Consider the following 20,299-nt stretch of genomic DNA (forward strand, 5'->3'; position numbering starts at 1 on the left):
TTTGTGGCAGTATAACCCTTGTCTTCCAGTGAGCAGGGAAATACAGTGGGAATTGTTTCCTGGCTGCCTTGAAAGTGACAGCTTTTAGCAGAAATATTCAGACTTCTTAAATGTAGTATGCAATTAAAGATTAAGAGCTAATCTTTTATTCCTAGTTGCTTTTGCATTGCCAAGACTTTCTCAATTCACCAGTGACCTAATTTTTAAAAATAAAAGTATTGTGACATAGCCATGATCCAAAGCCTTGGCAGTGTGAGGTTCATGTTTGAACTTGATGATCATAGAGGTCTTTTCCAACCTAAATGATTCTGATTCTATGACATGCTCACTTCATCCCCTAAGGATGTTTTCAGACCACAGATGTGAACAAGGAAAATTGCCCAACAAACATGCATTTATGCCATATGGAAAACTGATCCTCTGAATTAGGCAGGGACCTTTCTACAGCATTTAGTGGGACATTTCAACCCTTTCTTTCTGTTGTGGATGAGCAGCAGTAAGAGCACTTTAGTGCAACCCATAGGCAGTGGCAAGGCTTAGCTTGCTCTCCCTGCACAGCTTCTGTACATCCCTGTTGGACCACTTCATCTTCCACTCCCTACACCCATAAATCTTCCCCCACTGGCACTGGCCAAAACCAGACTGTCTCAAGTTCTTGAGTACATTCACAAACCCCAGTAACTAATTTAGATCATTGTTGCTGTTGGCAGCGCTATTTTAGTTTGTATTCCTTTCTTCTGCTCTTTTGTGTTTTGTTTTTACAAAGTATATGGGTTTCTTTTAATGTGACATCTCCGTGCAAACGTATGCATCTAAGGAAGGAAAAAGAAATTTATTGCATTTTGGCTAATACAGAGGAAAGGGGAAATTGCCTACATAATGAAACAGGAGATGCAGTTTTAACTGTGTCGTTTCTCTCTCGTCTCCATAGTACTGAATACACAAATATAAAATATATAATCTACCTCCTCCTTCAAACATATCAACGTACAATTAAAACCCACAAAGCTTGACAACCTGTTGTCAAGTTGTTTAAGCAGTTGTTTCAGAATCTGACAGACAAACTTATAAACAAAACGTAGAGCACCAGATTGTGGAATGAGGCAGCATTATCACATGGCTTCCTCGGTTATCTCAAAATTTGAAAAACAAAAAAGCAGAGGAATACTTTTTGTCCTTGAATAAATAACAGTTTAATTACATTATAGAAATAAAATATGATATGGTAGGAATACACTGAAAATCTTACAGAAATACTATTCTGCTACTGGTAGGTAAATGGTCAAAACTACTTTTCATGACAATCTGAACAGTACTTGTGTACAAACTATTATACAGGTTGCTAATGAAAAATATTCCAACAGTTGCAAGGATGTTACCAGCTGAAACAAACATCTAATGATACAATATTCTTCTAAGAGGAAGTAATAATGTTAGATTTACAGACAATAAAGAGTTATGTTCTCCACTTCAAAACACTGGAAATAAAAAACTCAGGTAATTCTATTTCTTTACCTCATATTCTCACAAGGAAAGATTTTCCTTTCACTATGAAATAGCATCCCAAGAGACCCTGGAAACAGTTTATTCAAAGGTAGTATTTGAGATGTCACAGCAACTTCAACAATTTTCCTAGTCTACAATTACAGACTTTTTAGGCCACTGCTTGTACAGATGACTTTTTCTCACTTATTTACATACATTCAACCCAATAACAGCAGGTAAAATGCACTGCCTATCTCACAACAAACATACTAAAATTTTCATCAAAAGGCCAGTGCAAGAAGATGTGGATAGTGATTGCACAGCATTGAGGAGATTATATTATACAAATATACAATCAGACTGTTGAGAATCTAACTCTGCACGCATGTGACACAGATGGTCTTCTCGGTAGATACGTGACACTTGGAGTCAGTACACAGACGTAACTGCAACAAGGGTTGGTTGGTTGATGATGATGGTGTGGGTGGCCATGGAACACAAAATCGTTTGGCTGTGCTATCACTAAGTGAGGGTAGGCAACTGCAAAGTAGGAATACCTAAAGCTGAAGTTTAAGTACAGCTTTTCTTGGAATGGCAGCAGATTTTTCTAATGAAAGAATAGTTCTACTTAGTGTGCAACATGTAAGGAAATTGTTGCCGCCTCTTAATAAATGGTTCTAAGTGAACCGATGCAGTTCCCAGAGCTTTAGAAAAACTCATTATGCAAATAAATGATGATGATAGACACTAACGTTTCACAGGATGCTATTTCTTATTATATCAGTAAGCACCAAGTTAAGTGCCAAGACAGCCCCATTGTCCCATGACTTATCACGTAAAATTTAGAACGTGAATGCACAATGAAAGTCCACAAAGTTTGCATTTAATTCACAAGAAGACAGTTTCAAAAATGGCTCTTAAAATACCTTTACATTTCAAATGGGCTTTCCCCCCCTCCTCCCAGAGGACTTCTTTAGAATGGATTAGACCTAGATATAAGAAAGATCTTTCAGGAGGACTTGTACAACCTCTGGGAGTCCTCTGCAATACACAGGTTTTGGCTGAGTGTGGTGGGCCTCTTGAGAGCATGGTGCCCTGCCCTCTCACCCAAGTAAGCTGCAGGGGGAGGTGGGTGGAGGAGGAAAGTACCCCTGCCTCTTCCAGCTGTTGCTCAGAATGTGACCTGATCTGATCTTTGAAATGTCACCACTCATCAAGCCTGAACTTGGAGCCACTTGCATCCCTGCAGAGTCACTGGCTGAAATGGGCTGGGCTGCTCTGGCCTGCACTGAGGCATTAGAAATGTCCCAGGAATGTCATGGCAGCCAGAGACCCTGGGCTGCTGCCCTCCCTCCCCCTCTACGTAAGACCAACGACGAGTGGCAGGGCAGCGTGGATTTTGTTCCACTCACCCTGTGCCATGGAGAAAGTCACCCCTGTTGTGGCAAGTGTCAGGCCACTAGAAGGCTAAGCTGTGTTTGCAGCTATTTTGGCAGAAATCAGTCAGAAGGGTGAGGGAACAGTCCAAAAAAGCAAGGCAGCAGAGAAGAGGACCCTAGACCTTCTGACTCAGAACAGAATTACAGAATATCCATGCCTCAAAGACTATCTCATAATATGTTCCTTGTGACAGTCTCAGGTGGCAGAAACTATCCCACCATGGAACAGAGTCACCATCTTCCTTCAATAGCTTCTTCCTTGCAGCTGGTAGTGTCAAACCTTGTCACTGGTTTCAGCAAGACTCACCTCATTTCAAGACTCACCTCATTTCAGATTTGACTACTGACAGCCTTAAAACAAACTATCATTTACTTCTGGCTTTCTCAGTTTTCAGGAACACCATTGACAGCCACAGCAGTTGTCAGTGCGGGTTCATTCCATGCTCTGCCTCTTTTTTCCCCTTATTCCCAAGAGCAACTGAAAGGTTGCTTTCTCTGATACATTGATATACATCTCAGAGTGGATCGAGATGTTCTTAATATGGAACTTTCATCAGTAATCAGTTGGAAGAACTCAATTTTAGAAATAGAATTCATGTGCAAAGCGTGCAACAAGAAATACAGTTACATTTGGTTATAGTGTCCTATCTTAGTTATGCTACCATGACTCACACTGATTAGTATACTTACACACACACGCACACGCAAACACACGTACACACACAGATATTTATTTATATACACGCTCACACAATAAGAAAATGTCTAAGTCTGACAATATTTCCTCCTCTTTTAGTGAAGACGGAAGTTTGGCATCTCAGGCTCTGAATCTGCTTAAACCTGGGATACAGGAATGTGACACACTTCAAATATACATCAACTGCACAGTGATAACATGGCACTTTGAGTCTGACACATGCTGTCTTCAGTGGTCCAGCACCAGCACGTGGCTTAAAACCAGTTACCCATTAAAGAAGCCAATATCCGGGACATTTGCTTTTCAGTGTTCGTATTCATGCAACACCCAAGAGCGGGGCAGTAGTCTATGCAACCATAAACATCCTTCTGCATAAATGCAGTGGTATTTAAAAGTCTGAACCAGTGCTTTCCTTTCTCATATTCCTCCTCTATTCCTATGTTGCTGTTACTCTCATATGCATGTGAAAATAAAAGGTAGTTGGGAAATAATTTTAGTAGAACACAAAGCCTCTCCTCTAAGTCCACAGAAGACCACTAAAAGTATAAAACTTCATAGGAATTCTTCAAATACAGTAAGTGTTTTCAATGGGGTTTACATATCACGTTTCACATTATTTTCACAGAAGTCTACCTTATCACTTTGTTTAATTAGACAAATATCAATAACACGCAATAAAACAGCATACAATTCACAGGACACGACACATTTTACAAAACCTCTAAAACTCAGCACTGCCGCGTTTGGAAAAAATCAGAAACTCCTATTACAGACATGAAATACACTTCACATGGAAATGAACATCGTGATTACAAGGCTTTTTTTTCTTATTTGATGGTATTGGTTTAGAATGCGTTATTTTTCAATTAGGTTTCACAATTTTTCTTCACACTCCAAAAGAAACCATTGCTAATCTGGTATTTTCTCTGTGCTCTTTCAGGAAACATTATTATTCAGTAAACACTTTTTGAGAAAAAACTTGTGAAATTTAGCTTGAACACCTAATTGTAAAACCTGAAGAACTGGCTGATGGTAATGCTCTTAACACAATCATTGCTCAGCTTACAATGACAAACCAAAAAATATTACAGGAGGGTACAAACACGTTAAGCCATGGGTTTGGTTTTCTCTGTTGTTGATTTTTTTTTTTTAAACTAACTCCTCTCCCAAGCTGAGAAGTTTCTGACTTACAATGCTTCAGCAGTTGTGTCTGTGGAGACAGACATGGTAACTTTGGCAATCTTAACTGTGCTCTTAATGCAGCTCTCAGCAGCCCTGTGCACGTTCCCCGCGTTGTTGGCATGTTTGTGCTGGCAGTCAGACTCCATGCTGTTATCAAGGGGCTGTGCCGTTCCTTTGCAGGTGGGGAACATGCTGCGGAAGGCATGTCGCAAGTCCTTGCTCCTCAGAGCATAGATGATGGGATTCACTGTTGAATTCAGCAAACAGAGCATGCTACAGAAGGCAAAGACAGTCTTGATAAGCTTGTTCATTTTCCCAAAGACATCATACACCATGATGGCGAGGAGAGGGCCCCAGCATATGATTAAAACGACTAGAATAAGGACCAAGGTTTTGGCTAACCTGATGTCCATACGAGTTTGATCAGGCCTAGTGATCTGTACCTTACCATCCTCTGTTGACTGAACGATTATGCTTTTCTGCGTGCCCCGCTGAAGCATGCGAACAGCATGGCTGTGAGCCTTCCACAGTATGTACATGTAGGCATAGACAATGAACAACAAGAGGACGCTGGTGACCCCAATCCAGAACATCAGGTACGTCTCATCGATGAGAGGGAATATGTCCGAACAAACAGAATTGAGCTTTTTGCAGTTCCAGCCGAGCAGAGGAAGAACGGCTATTACAATAGCAATGGTCCACATCACACAAAATGCTACGACAGCCTTTGGTCGGGTAACAATCCTTTTGTAAGCTAGTGGCCTGTGTATAGATATGTATCGGTCTATTGCCGTGAGGAAAAGGCTACCTACGGAAGCGGTGAAGGAGGCTGTAACTCCACCCAGTTTGAACAAGAAGACGTTGGGGCTATCCTTCCGGTGGAAAACATGGAAATCCACAAAACTGTAGACAAAAATGACACTGCCCAGGAGGTCGGCCACAGCCAGGCTGCCAATGAAATGGTAGGAGGGTCTACACCGGAGACTTCGGGAGTGGAGGATGACACACAGAACGAGGAGGTTCTCTAGGACCGTGAAGGTGCCCAGGGTGAGCGACAGCACAGCGATGGCCAGCTGCTGGCTGGGGTTCAGGATCATAAAGCACTCCATATCCATAAAGTTCTCCCCGCATTGTATATTATCCTCATTATCCTTAAGTGTGGACAGGGACTTGTTGTAAAACTCTGTGATGTTGACCTGATCTGAGGGAATAATGCTCAACAGGGGATCATCTCCTGTAGTCATTTTTTCTTGGAAAGGATCACCCCTGAAGGAGGAAAGAGGGAACTTCTGGGGGTAGTACCCCAGCTTGGATGTCATGTCGCCTTTCATGTCTTCGTACTGGATGTCGTTGGAGGCCACGTAAAGGAGATCTGTCGTGATTGTTCGGAAAGTTGTATCTGCGAGGCCATCTAGGATTGACTTCATAACCCCAGTCTTGTTGGTTTCAGAGAGACTTGGGGGACAGAAAAATGCATCGGAGGAAATCCTATATGGGGAAAAGATCAGACTTCATTAACATAAACAGGGAGACAAACTCCATAAACAATTTAGTTGAACTATGTCAAACAAAATCAACCCTTCTCTTATATTCAGTGCAAGTCTAGACTTTGCCACTGTGGGAATAAGGGTGGGTTGAACACTTAGAAAGAAATCACCTGGATTTCACCAAAACCGAATTACATTAAGAAGTGACATGAAAAACAGAGGCACAGGGAATCATAGTGTTTCACAGGAAAGCAATTCTCATTTCTCATCAAAACCTTCTGAGCTGCTCCACCAGAAAGATATTTTTCTCTAGATCTGAACTTGACTTCTGATTGCAAAGTACCTTGCAGACCAATACTCCTTGGGCTTGCTTCATTTAGATAACACCAAGTACCACTGCAGCAATAAACTGAATCATCACCTTCATTACTTTTCTTTCAAAAAGCACCAAGGGTTTTGAAAACTTGACAACAGAGAGGCAATGGAGACAGAGCCATGCACTCTAAATTTCACAGTTCACCCAATATGCCTGCATATTCACATTAGCCAGTTACAGCAACCTGAGGTCTACTAACATCCTGAATTTGCTATTGAAAATTTATTAGCAAGGGATTTAACCTACAAATATATAGCTTCATTACATTCATACACAAAGATTACTTCTTCCTTCTGCTAAGCAAACTAAGGTAACTGGGATGTATGGGCTATATGAGGGAGGCGGGGTGTTACCCAGCTCTGTCCGCAGTTTCAGGAAAGGTAACCAGCACTGCTAAGTCAGTGAGAGAATCAGTGATCTGCCCTGTATAGACCAGAAGTCTCAACCAGGGTTGTTCACACTCGTCTAGATAAACATGGAACCAAGTTTAGGGCAGAGTGCAGCTCTTGTCAAAATTCCAGGCAAAAGGGACCAGGAGCCACTGCTTCTTGTGAGAAGCATGGTAATGTAACTTGTCCTGCTGTGGACACCCTCAAAAACATTCTGTCCCCTCAGAAATGGGGGGGACCCAGCAGAAGGTACCCAGGTAGTCAGTGGTCTGTCCTGTCATGTTCAGCCTCTGCTCATGGATAGTGCAAGGTGCAACTCCTGGTCAGGGTACTCTTGGGAGAGGACCCTCACCAGCACCTGACAAGTCTTACAGCTCTTCTTATGCAGTACTCCTTTATATTACTTTGCCCAAAAAAAAATTCCTTGAATATGGATTGAACATCTGCTTTAGGGTCCCCTTCCACCACCTGAATGAATGAGAGTGGTCTGAATGTAAATAAGAGTCAGAATTACTCCTTTTGTGTGTAACAGCTATTCTGCATCTGCTACGGGACATCTAGATGATTACACCAACAACAGGAGCAAAACCAAGCTGCTTCTTGGTTTTAGAATGGAGGAAATTGTTTGTGACACTCAAGAAATCCCAGATGAAATATATAGGCTTGCACTGACTTAACCTGTTCACTTTACACGAGTGACAATAAATGGCCAGAAAGAGCACAAGAGACTATCTGCTAAAACTCAGACTACTCATCACCTCAACTCCTAAAGAGAAGATTTGCACAGTAGGTACCACAGTTCTGTTTTCCCATGAAAACTATTGGAAAGCAGAAAAGGATTCCTCTCTACAACAATACCAATAACTTGATAGCCAACAACTTAAAAGCATAAGAAATCAGGAGCATTTCTAAAAGCAGAGATCATTTGGCTGATGATATATTTATCCTGCCTTGCTTATAGCATCTGAACACTCAAGACTTTTTCCACAGTTCTTTAAAGTTTTGCCTTTCATTAAGCAGGCCTGGACATTGATAGTTAAAGGGAATATAACTAAAGGGAACTTAGACCTCCAGAAGACACTGCAACTCCAGTGTTGCGAACAAGGACGAGTATAAACAAACCTTACTGCGATAGTCTTAACGCACAAAATATACTGGCTGAGTCAGCTTTTGCAGATATAGTTTGCTCAGCAGGTAACAATATAATTATTAGACAGACAGACAACATTAAGGAATTTAATTCTGAGGGTATGAGCAGTGAGGGACAGAAATGTCACTGAAGCATACATTAAAAATGGACAACAATCCATACATAAAGTACTTTTCCTCCAGAAGGTGCTTTACAGCTGTTCCTAGAGAATCTACACGTTGCAAAGATGACTCTGCTTAACAAATTTGCTTTGGGTGAAGTTTGGCAACTTTACACTTGGCATTATAATACCAGTTTAAAATCAGAAGTGAAGAATGAGTTATTAATTTGAAAACTACCCAAAAATATTAAATAAAACAAGTAGTTCTAAAAACATGTTAGGATGGCTGTGGTATCCTCTGTTATTCCAGCTTATTTTTGACAGAAGAAAGAAAACCATTTTAATGATTAAAGCCACAGCCCCATGTCGAGAAGATTATGTTTGAGGAAACCTTCAAAAATTGTATGCAACTGAGCACTTCTGCTAGGCAGACAAACAAATTGTTATGAGGTAGCTGGTCCCTGCTGGAGTCATGTCAAGTATAGACTCGTCAGAATTAGGTGCCGTGCTTTGTTTGAAATCCAAATGAAAAAACACGAATTCCTGTGTGTTCTTTTGAAGGTGGCAGTGAGTTATGTGACAGTATCACTATGCATCCATATGCTATGCTAACAACACAGTTAATGGGATCAGGAGAGGCAAGTCTTACTTTGAATGTCAATGATTTTTTTTTTCCTCTATATTTTTACATTGAGATTATTACAGTAATTTCTACCTTATTGTATCTGCAAAGAGAGTTTTCTTTGGGAGTACTTGGGAGTTCATTAGTGATGTAGTTTAGGCTCTGGGGGATGCTGCTGACATTAATTTTGGTTTTGTTTGCTGCTGGGAATATCATAATTGGAAATTTCTAGCTGTATGTGTGTATGCACCTATTCAAGCAGCAGTTGATTTTTATTAAAGTTGCAGTAGAACAACCATTTGCCTGATCTGGAATTGCATTTTACAGGAAATTCATTTATTTTAATTTAGATACCAGTTTATCCCAGTATAAGCTCACTACTGAAACGCACTGAACAGATCAGCGAGGTTTTCCATGGCTGTCTAGTGAAAACAAGACTGGACCTTTGGCACTGTGGTTATCAGGTCACAGTCTGAGATGCTGTACGATTTGACATAGGCTGAAAAGGCAATGGCAGAAGCAGTGGTCTTGTTCCTGGTCTTTTCATTTGGTCAGGTGCACATCCCAGTAACACACATATTTTTTCTCTGAGCTTTTCTGTCCAAACCTGGCACGGCAAGCAGACACTGAGGACAAACACAGACACTCCATGCAATGTGGCCACACTGCTCTTTGCAGTTGGCTTCAACACAACCCAAACCCATACAGCCCAGGAACACAAACCTATACTACTCAACACCCATGGTGATCTCTACATTAAATACTCCAGAAGCCCCTGTGGCCTCTCACAGCCTCCATAGAGAACATGCATCCCCCGCACGGATCTGTCCTCTCTGGATAGGGCTGGAGTGATGGCTGTGTGCTGTGGCAAGGTCCCCTCACAGACAGGACAGCAGTGATGAAGAGCCACCCTGCTCTGCCAGACGAGGGAGAGCGTGCACTGACACCGGTACTCAAAATTTTTGACGTGTTTCCACGACTGCACGCAGCAATTCACAGCAAGTACTGAATTATGACTACAGATAAAAACTAAAAAACAGACAAAAATTTCAAGCATCTTTTATCTTGAAGACCAGACCAGAAAAGGAAAAGCTGAACATCATTTTAGACCTTTCTCGGGTCATCCAGCAACTGCTGAAGGGCACTATCAGACCAGCTGTGCGAAGCGACTGCCACTAGATGGAGTGGCTTTGACAAACTCCCAGCTTAGCTGTCTGCAGAGACCTGTATTCAACTTCCTCCAGCCCTTTTTCCCAGCTTACTTTCCCGGTGATCAAATATGTGAGGTGTTAAACATCACCTGACGGTTGAAGACACAACTTTTTAAGACTTTGCCTTTGAAGTGAAAGAATTAGTGAAGAGTTGAGGGGGCAAGTCTTACTACTGCCCTCCACTGTGTGGTTACATCCTAAAAGATGCTACGGTGGTATCAGAATATATATATGTTTTAGGTAAAATAAAAAATACATAGTATATAAAAGACTGGTAACTCACCATCAAGGACAACAGGGAGAATTACACCTCCCATGGATTTCTTATTGGTCCACAAGACCAGTTCACTTGGGAACAAGAATGTGACTTCAATAAAATGCTATTACCTATCTTCTCCTGCTGTTCTCTAGGAGGGGGAGGGCTGGAAAGTTTTTATCGTTGTCTATAAAAAGGGCTGAATTTATTATTATTTTCAAACCAGGATGATTGATAGAGCAATTTTAATAGCCTGAATAGAAACAGTGAGTATTTGTGTTCTTCCTTGGAAAGTAATTATGAGCAATACAATGATGCTACTGATAACTGCAAAAATGTTGACATGGCAAGAAAAGGAATCAAAACTAGAAAGGGAAATCCACAATCAAACCTTTCTAGCTTCTATTTTAGAAAATATTTTGATCTCCGTGTCTATACAGTTGTTCTATGATAATCACAGTCAATTAAGAACAGGCTAAAGGACAAGTAGGTAGAATTGAAACAAGTTTTGAATGGACAAAAATATGTAAATGTACTCTCCTTGCATACATGTTGTAAGGTTGCAAATTGTTCAGAGAAGGGCTTTATCTTCTGATAAATTTGCACAGTGCCCAGTACACTGGGACTCCTACCAAACTGGGTCCACAAAGTACCACCATAGAAGAAACAGAAATTTATACTTGTACGCAGTCAGCTGGAAAAGCGTGAGAGAAATGAGGTTTACCATGGTAACTGTTGGCCTTTAGGAATTAGAACTGTCCTATAAAATGAAAATTTATATGGCTAATAATTACCTTATCCCATATGGCGATGAACAATACTGCTTCGAGGACAGAACAAGGTTTCCAAGCCAGAGAAAGAAATGTGCAGACTGAGAAATGGCATTTCCAGACTCAGTAACACTGAGCAAGGAAAAAAACACATGTTGACAAGAATGTGAAGGCAATGTTACCCTTATCCTATTTACTGGTTTACTACTCTATCTCCAACACTGTGCTACTCCTAGGCTATAAATGGCAAAAACGCTGTCACTCCTAATTCAGGAAAACTTGCAGTCACTTCAGTCAGAATTTTCTCTATGTAAGGGATCAGGAAGGAGACAGACACTAGGAGAGGACCAAATGAGGGATGTTATCTTCTAGATATAGCAAGGCACTATCAGCTATGGGGTAAACTAGGGCATGCAAGTACTGAACCAAATTTTGTTCTTATGTAACATGATCGTATCTCTGGTAAGTTGAACCTTAATTAGCAAGAAGCCACAGCTACATGGTTATTACGTTAATTAACATACCGTTTGCACACTAGCAGAATAAGGGCTGGACTGTTCCAATTTGTAGGCAAACAGCCCCTACGTGACACCCCCCAGCATCCAGCAGCCGACAATCTGAACAACAAAAACAAAAGAAGGGGGAAAACAGGGCGTTAGTCAGTGGTGGACAATGTTTTGAAAAGAAATAACACTATTTCCTCCCTCCCAAGTTTTGTTGGTGAGATGTGTGTACCAGTTTTAGCACAGGTGACTTGCATGTACAGAGAAAAGGAGACTGTGCCTTACCTCCCAGACAGCCAGGGCACAAACGTGTGTCTAAGATTAGAGAGATTCAAAAGCAAGGCTGAAGTCCTGCTCCATTTGGTGCAGCCAAAGGACCCAAATTTTGCTCTCCTGAAAGGCAGGTCAGTGTGCTGGCAGCCACTACATTCTGCTGCCCACCTCTAAACTGCTCAATTTGTTCCATGATGGATCAAGAGTTAAACATCCAGAAATAAAGGCACCAGGAGGGAGGGTGCACATCTGGAAAGTGAGAGGCTTAGCTTGAAGCCCTTTCTCTGAACTAAGCAACTCAAGGATTTGTCTCCTGCATCCCACCCAGGTGCAGGAGAGGAAGAGTGGGGACAGCTGCCCCATCTGCCTGTGAAAAACTCTTGAAGTCAGTCAAAAGCCCTCAGCTTATAAAATACAACCCTTTACACACACACTGCCTACCAAGTTGGAGACAAGGCAAAGTACTGAAATCAGAAACCAGCAAGGGGACCATCAGGCTCACATTAATGGGAAACTACAGCTACCTGCTCTGCCCAGCTTTTGGGAGAAAGAAGGGAAGGCTAAGGTGTCTATCTTAAAATGTGGGATTTTAATATCTGTCACAGTTTATATATCTTAATTTCATCTAAAGATAAAACTTTGGAAGAGAATAAAGTGGCTTGCTAAAGTAGGTAAGACTCAGATCAAAGGAAACAATTGAGCAATCATGAAGCAATTGTGACCTGGTTGTTTGCTTAAAATCAGCTCCAGTTTAGGGACTGGAGTCCCAATAAATGACTTTCCCTTCTCCTTTCCAAATACAGCAGAATGAACAGGTAATACAAAAAGTTTGATACAATGCTATGGTATTCACATTTTAAAGAAAATGGAAGAGAACTCATTAAACTGGTCAATTTTGAACTCTCAAACTTTTTCACAAAAGGGTTTATCTTGGATTTCAATATTCCAACAGAAACTGTATAATTTCCAGCCTCTTCTCTACCCATTCCCTAATGCCAAAAGGTGCATGCACTTATTACTGCTGAGCAGAATCGACATAAATGTTAAACAGGGACAGAGAAGTCCAGCCAGGTGCAAAAGAGATGGGAGCTGAACATTCATTCTCCTGAAAGTACCTAGAAGAAATGGCAGTTTAGTACACAATGTGTAGTTTAAGGGAGAGAAGTAATTTGAAACAACAGAGTAGGACATAAAAGACCCAGGGTCCATTGGATGCTAAATGCTAAAGGTCTTCAGAAGAATGTAATGTCTAGAGGATGAAACTGGGTGGAAAACACATTTATTAGGAAGCAAAAAAAAAGAGAGAGAGAGAACCACTCCAAGAAAACAGCTTCCATGTAATGGCCAGAGCAGAAGAGAGAAGGTCAAGAATTTGTTGCAGCAGAAAATATTAGCGAACTTTATTAAAAGAGTAAGGATTAGAGAGAGAAAGATAGCAAAAACATCAGGCTCCAGGGAGAATGCTCATAAACTGCACAGAGTGTATGTCTGCTTTTTCATCCTCCTGCAACAAACTGGCTGTAACAAATTTTAATTAAAGACTTCATGAGTTAGCAAGGAGATGTTAAGAGCAAAGGTAATATGGGTTAAGTTTTTGGTGTGATGAGGATTGGTAAGAGAGAGGAAAGATAACTATTGTCTCCATACTGGAAATAAGACATCTCCAGGTGAGACAGAAGCAAAGTGGGGAAAGGTAAGAGAGGAAGACCGAAGTGGAAGAAGCCCCTGTGAGGCAGAGATGCAGAGAAAGAGAAGAGTTGCCTTTGTAATCACCTGGAGGAAAGCAGATCGGGTGAAGGAGAAAACTCACAAGAGAAACTCTCCCTCCTCTTCTGAGCTATGCAAACTTCAGACACCTCTGTAAGCTGAAGGATATAGCTAGTGGGATTTTTCAGATCTCACCATAAAGAAAGAACAGATCCACTGCTCTGCAGGCAGTGACTTGCTCTTTTGAAAGTCCATTTCTGATCTGTACTCAAGCAACGAAGGAAGACGCAAAGGACTCTGAGAAGCCATCTTTGGTAAGGTCAGAAAAAAGGACAGCACCGTACGCACGGACAGTGGGGAACAAGCTGAGGACTCTCAGGAGAGATCAGCTGAGCAAATTTGGCCAGGGATATTAATTAAAATCAAACTGCTTAAGGAAAATGAAGTACAGGATATGGACCTCAGAGGTGAAAAGGAGAAGAGTGCTCAAATGGAGCCACTGAGTGATCCATACAGCAGATAAACACACCAGAAGTGAAAAGGGGGTTTACACGCAATGACAAAAAGTTAGTGCATGGAAGGTCAGCAATACATTGAAAGCAACATCCCTTCTACCTCAGTCTTCAAGAGCCTACTTCTCCAAAAAATTATTATTAAGCCATCAATACTGGCAATGCTCAGAAGCTAGGTTAGAAAGGCTTTTTGCAAATGAGATGTCCCACACCATCAGCATTAGTGAAGGACAAAAATATGCTCTCCAATTAAAAAATGTAATGCATTCTTTAATTTCTGGAGCTGCCTGGCCTTTCATAAGATTTAAATAAGCTCAGATAACTGTCTTCATAGTTACATTCAAAATATAATGATATTAAAATATACTGCCTTCACACACACAAACAACTTGTGAAATTATTTGCCAGCATATTAAGCCACTACACCAGATTGTTTGGCAGTGGTGCATGTCTTCGAAATATGCAGATGCTTTTCTTTTTTTAAAAAAATGAGAGAGCGAGAGAAGAGGAGAAGTGAGAAAGAATTACAATAGAATCTGATATCCAAGTAGCCAGAACAATAAATTGTAGAGAGAATCCAACCAATATTACATCAGATTTGGAGAAATAGTTAAAATATACTGAGAATATCACAGAATATTCTGAGTTGGGAGGGACACACAAAGATCATCAGGTCCAACTTTTTAAGTGAGTGGCCCATACAGAGATCAAACCCACAATCTTGGCATTATTAGCACCAGGCTCAGACCAACTGAGCTAATCTCAGGGTCGCAGTTATGACTTTTTATTTGTATGCGTGTATATACAAATATATATTTCTATGCATAAATTTACAAACAGGAATACAGAAAGAAAAAACGTCCACATGCCTAGAGGAAGAAACACTGCAGTACTGTTTGTCATGCATAAACTCAAATTTCAAGTGCTAGAGGACAAGCAGACAAGCTAGAACTTTAGATACAAAAGATATAGGCAAGATGAATATCCTTTTGAATTCCCTTATACACAGCCTTCCTGGGGAAAAGCAGGAATCTAAAACTGGTATATCTACCACTGAGTTATTTGCAGGTATATACACATATGCCATATGCCATCTACTTTTCCAGGTACATGTATGGTCTGGACTTCAGTAATACATTCCTTAAAACAGAGATACAACTGACTAAAAACAATGATTTCTGAGAGCATGTTTCACATATTCAGCACAACAGGAAGGTGGGGGACCTGCAAGTCCCTAAACACAAACTTTGAAATGTTTCCTAAAGTGCAGAAAGATAGAAACTACTCCAGTGAGGGCTGAAAGGAAACTGACAGTACAGAACTGTTCCTGCTCAGGACTCTACAATGAGTTAACACGCCTTTCTTATGAATATACAATTGCCATAAAACAGTTAACACAGGATGAGGTACTATTTGATGCCATCTAGCCTCAACCTACACAAATAATACAACATCTGAATTGTATAAAACATCCAGTTTCACCAAACAGTCCAATCACAGTATAACGAGTAACCATTGTACTAACATACCCAGTAGTGAAATATATATTTTGTCAGTAATTTGGATGTTGCTAGCTTGATCAATAAAGGATGTTCCCCCTGAAGAGAGGCAGAACCAGGCTTGGGGTATGCATCACCATAATGCCCCTGCATGAGGCACAAATGGCAGAATAAAATGTGCTCCAACCTTATGTTGCAAACCCAGTCATTTTTCATGAGCAACAACAGCACCTTCGGGAAAAAGGAAAAAAAAAACGTTCTCTCTAACGAGAAATTGATTTATAAGTCATTACAACCATTTCAAAAGGACAGGTCATAGCTGGTTTCTGCGATCATTAACAAAGCCACGCACTTTCAAAGGGCCTCAGTTCTAGGGGGGAAATTCTTATCCCACCAAGAGCAATGGGATGTGCACTTTTGGTAGCAGTACAGTGTCATTCTAGAAATGGAGACATAAAGAGCAGTACTGAGAAGACAGTTGCCACATTTTTAATTTTGCATTAATAACAAATGCTCTCGCTGTCTATTCTGGCACATTTGCAAGCTTGCTTTTAGGTACAAGGGGCTGGTGTTCATTTCCACTATAGATAAGAAAACAAGAGCAGCCTTGTTATGATTAAAAGGGTCTATTTCCCTCTGCCTTCTGTCTTCTGTGTCCATCTGCACAGCTGCTTTGAACTTGGCCAAATCCCAGTGTCAGGGTCACCCACAGGACATGTTTTAAATCATCATCAGACTTGTGAATTTGCTGCTAGAGAAAAATCTCCAAATTCTCACCTAAATGGTTGATGAGTGGTTTTGTAGAACATCCATTATTTTACATAGCCTAAACTATTGGGGAAATTGCACAAAAAAAAAAATTGCAGAAAAACAATTTACTGTTTCATGAGAAGACTCAGATAAAGACAATATAGACATCTGGAAAGAAATGAAGAGCAATCACTGTAGAGAAAAATGAATTCTGTGGATGCCTAGGTAGATGACTGCATGACTAGAGAGGTCACAAAGTCTGCATCTGAGAAAGAAGTTACAGTAATTTCTCTCTAAAGGTGCAGAATTAGAGAAACTAGGTGAGTGGAAGAGAGTGCACGAGACCTGCAGAACCATGAATGGCAATGTATTTGTAAAAATCTCGGGCAACACTAAATTAACAAACGGGTTTGGATTCTCTGTTGCTTCTTAATGTCCTCACCTACCTCTACTCAACAGAACTGAAAACCATGCCACCTCTCCCTCTCTAGTGCGTAACACTTTCAGCACCAAAATTCCCAGTGGGATGACAGTCTGCAAGCATTTTGAGACTGCCACATTAAAGACTGATAGTCAGAAATGGCTTAAAAAAGAAAGAAAGAAAAAGTTATTTCTTTCTAAACTTCCACTGCCCAATCAGAAACTTGTGAACAGGGGAAGGGAAAGAAAGGCTTGTATTGGCTAAGAACTGCCATTCCCTAAATAGAGCATGAAAGCCTTTAATGGGGTCTTCTATGAAACTGAGCTAACATCATTCACCAAAGTACAACAGCCAGGATCAAAGGCATCCACCAGCCTCACAATACTGTAACCTGCTTCCACCTCCACCTTGAGTTTTATAGGTATTTTGATTTGATAGAATGGTTGGCAAGTTAAACCCACAGCAAATAAGTCAGCTTCCTTACCTAGCCAACACTTTTTTTTTCCCTCCTGGCAACAGATGCCTGGCTCAGTCAAACAATTATTGCTTTTATCAATTTTGCTTTAAAATGGTTTTATTCAAATGGTTCTGCTTCTTATTCCAAAGACCAACAGAAAATAAAGCAAAGCTGTTACTGGTTGCTACAAAACTAATTTTAACCTCAAGCAAATCAGGAATTACACATTCATGCTCTGAACTGTTTAAAAATGTTACATTCATTTCTTTTACAACTGATTTAATAAACTCTAAGCCTGCATAATAAATATTCCTATTACAGTCACAGAGGTTTTTTTCCTTTCTTGGGTGGTGGCTGATATGAGGTGTAATGACAAAAGAATTAAGCACATCCAAGTAATTTTTGCAATGTTGCACATTTTGTTATTAAATATCATACTCAGCATCACTCTGATTCTTTGAGTGATCCTGGTATGTGTTAACAGCAGTGCCACCCCTAGCAGAGAATGCTATATTCCTTTAAGAAAGGGTGAACAATAACAATGAAAACAAGATGATACATCTAGGGGGAAAAAAAAAAAAAAAGAAACATTACTACACCTTTAACAGGTTAAAAAAGCCACACTATGTGGTTTTTTAAAAACTTGTAGATACTCAAGGAGTATTTTGCTATCTGGCTCTATGTTATAGATGTCCCTTTATATTCTGAAAGAAAAAAACATGTGCCAAAACTGTTAATCTCATCATTTGCTGCCACACGGAAAATAACACTGATGATAATTTTAGATAAAGAAGGAAAACTACGGACTTCATCTTCTGACACCATTTTACTTAATCAAACTGCAATCACAGTAATGAGCTCTCTCCTACCAAAGGCTTGGTACATACCTCATCCAGGGGTGTTCTCAATGGAGATTTGCAGATGCCTTTGAGACAAAAAGATGCCCATTTAAAATAAGCCCATCTGGCTCAAAATTATTTCTCAACAGCTGAAGATTTCACATGACAAACGCTGCGTGAAGTTTAAAAGGCTCACTGTTTTTCGGCTCTCTCCCCACCATAGCTCCGAATTTCAGACAAAAACCAACCAACCAACCAACCAAAAAACACTACCGGGATATTCTGAGGATGCTGGACTTCTAAGTAACATTTTTTAAGGGAACATCATTGCGCACAAAATTACGAACCGCCTTTTATTTCGGTTACAGCGTCAAAGGTAGAGTTTAGGGAGCAAAAGTGCACGTGAAAGACGGGCTGAATACCACCCGCTGCAAATCACCAGTGGGTCAGGATGAGAGGAGAAACCTCCGATGTCAGATAAGGTCCTGTGGGAGCCCGGGAGGCTGCCGGCTCCGCGCACAGAAGAATAGACGCGTGTTAACCATAACGCCACCAGCCTCCCGCACCCTCGCCCGCTGAAGGGCTCCCCTCGGCCGCCGGGTCTCCCCTCCTTCGGCCGGGCTCGCGAAACCAAACCCCGCTCCTCGGACCACCAGCTTTTCCCGGGTGGTCCCGGGGCACCCTCCAACTGGTCCCAGCAGCCCGAGGCGGCGGCGCAGGGCCGTGCCTGGGGTAGGGGCGAAACCCGCGCTCTGCCCTGCCCCCGCCGCAGCGGAGGTCGCGATCGCCGCGGGACTCAGCGGCAGATCCCAGGGAGGGATGCTCCGCAGGCAGCTCTCTCCCCTCCGCCCGCTCCGCCGTCGGGGCAGGCGGTGTCATCCCCGTCCTACCCACGCCGTCAACAAACTTTGATGGGGACAACGGGTCCCTGGCCCCAGACCGCGGGGCACTCGCGGGTCCTTCCCGCTCCCCCTCCGCGCACCGTCCTTACCCTCCGCACGGCACCGGCCGCGTCCCCCGCCCGCTCCGGCCGCGCCGACCCCAGGCAGGGAGCGTGAGCGCCGCCCCGCCCGGCCACCCCAGCACTGGGGAGCGCCGAGGAGGCGGTGCCGGTGAGGGGAAGGAGGAGGTGGGAGACTTCTCCCCCCGGCTGCCTCCCTTTCTTCCCTTCCCTCCCCTCGGCGCCTCCTTTCCGACCACCGTCGCCCTCGCTCGCCCGGATCAGGCGGCACGCCGGGCTCCGCCACCCTGCCGCCGCCGCCGCCGCCGCCGCTCCATGTGCCGCCCGCCCCCTCCTCCTCCGCCGCCTCCGCCCGCCGCCGCCTCGGCGCGGGGAGGCAGCGCGGGAGCCGCCGGGCGCCCGGCGCGGCTCCGACACACGCCGCCGCTGCGTCCCCCGCTTTCCGCCCCGCTCCGGTCCCATTTATGAAGCCCGGCGCCCATCACGTGTCAGTGTGTGCCTTTTGTCCCGGCCCTGGCAGCGGCGGAGGCGCCCTGCACGCGCGGGCAGCGCCGGGGCGGACGGGCGGCGGCGGCCAAACTTCTCCCGAGGGCAGGGACACGGGGACAACCCAGGGACACCGCGGGGGCGGGCGGCGCAGAGCGGGCCCCGGCCACACCGTCCGTGTCGGGACGTGCCCCGCGGCCCCGGCCGGCCGTGGGCGATGACCGGCCGTGAGCCCCGTCCTGCTGGCGCTCCGCCGCGGCGCCCCCGCCGCTGGCCGCGGGTAACCGGGCCGGGGGAGGCGGCGCGCCGGGCCCCGGACCAATGTGGAAGGCAGCGCCTCCTCCGGCCCGCGGGGGCGGACAGCACTCCCTCCCCGAGGGGGCCCGGCCGGCCACACGCCGGCGTGGCCTGGGAGAGCCGGGCCGGCCCCGCGCTTGCCGCGGGGTTGGCGCACCCAGGGGATGGGTGGGTTGGCGGCCGTGTCTGTCCGCGTGGGGCGTCCCTTCTCCGTCCCAGTTTTTCCTGTGAAACACTAGAGTTCTGCCATCGTTTATTTCCCTTTTCCTCACTATCCTTGTGTCCCGCCTTGGGTGTTCTGGGACTCATGCGACAGCCGTCATGGCAACCCTCAGAAGTGCTGAGGGGCGAGATACCTCCAAAGGCGAACTGGGAATGGGCACAACCGGCAAGCTGAGCTTTATTCAACAGCCAGTTCCTAAAGAGCGCA

The 20,299-nt window shown here is 43.4% G+C and overlaps 1 protein-coding gene across 6 annotated transcripts; it reads right to left on the reverse strand.

Moving 5' to 3' along the window:
- Positions 1 to 1,174: 1,174 nt before the first annotated feature.
- CNR1 (cannabinoid receptor 1) lies at positions 1,175 to 19,331 on the reverse strand. Of its 6 annotated transcripts, XM_051777753.1 has the most exons (5): positions 19,117 to 19,144; positions 18,174 to 18,211; positions 11,689 to 11,781; positions 11,189 to 11,296; positions 1,175 to 6,291 (listed from the first exon to the last, which is right to left on the reverse strand). In XM_051777753.1, exons 2-5 carry the CDS (start codon positions 18,176 to 18,178, stop codon positions 4,809 to 4,811), a joined length of 1,689 nt encoding a protein of 562 aa, XP_051633713.1. In that variant the 5' UTR covers positions 18,179 to 18,211; positions 19,117 to 19,144; the 3' UTR covers positions 1,175 to 4,808. The 6 variants fall into 6 exon arrangements, with proteins under 6 accessions (XP_051633713.1, XP_051633716.1, XP_051633712.1 ...); XM_051777756.1 differs by lacking the exon at positions 18,174 to 18,211 and having other exon boundaries at positions 19,117 to 19,331; XM_051777752.1 differs by lacking the exon at positions 19,117 to 19,144 and having other exon boundaries at positions 18,174 to 18,909.
- Between the last annotated feature and the right edge of the window lie 968 nt (positions 19,332 to 20,299).

This window comes from Manacus candei, unplaced genomic scaffold (genome assembly GCF_025592945.1).
Source record: "Manacus candei isolate 608988 ecotype Guabito, Panama unplaced genomic scaffold, ASM2559294v1 h1tg000011l, whole genome shotgun sequence".
NCBI classification, from domain to species: domain Eukaryota; kingdom Metazoa; phylum Chordata; class Aves; order Passeriformes; family Pipridae; genus Manacus; species Manacus candei.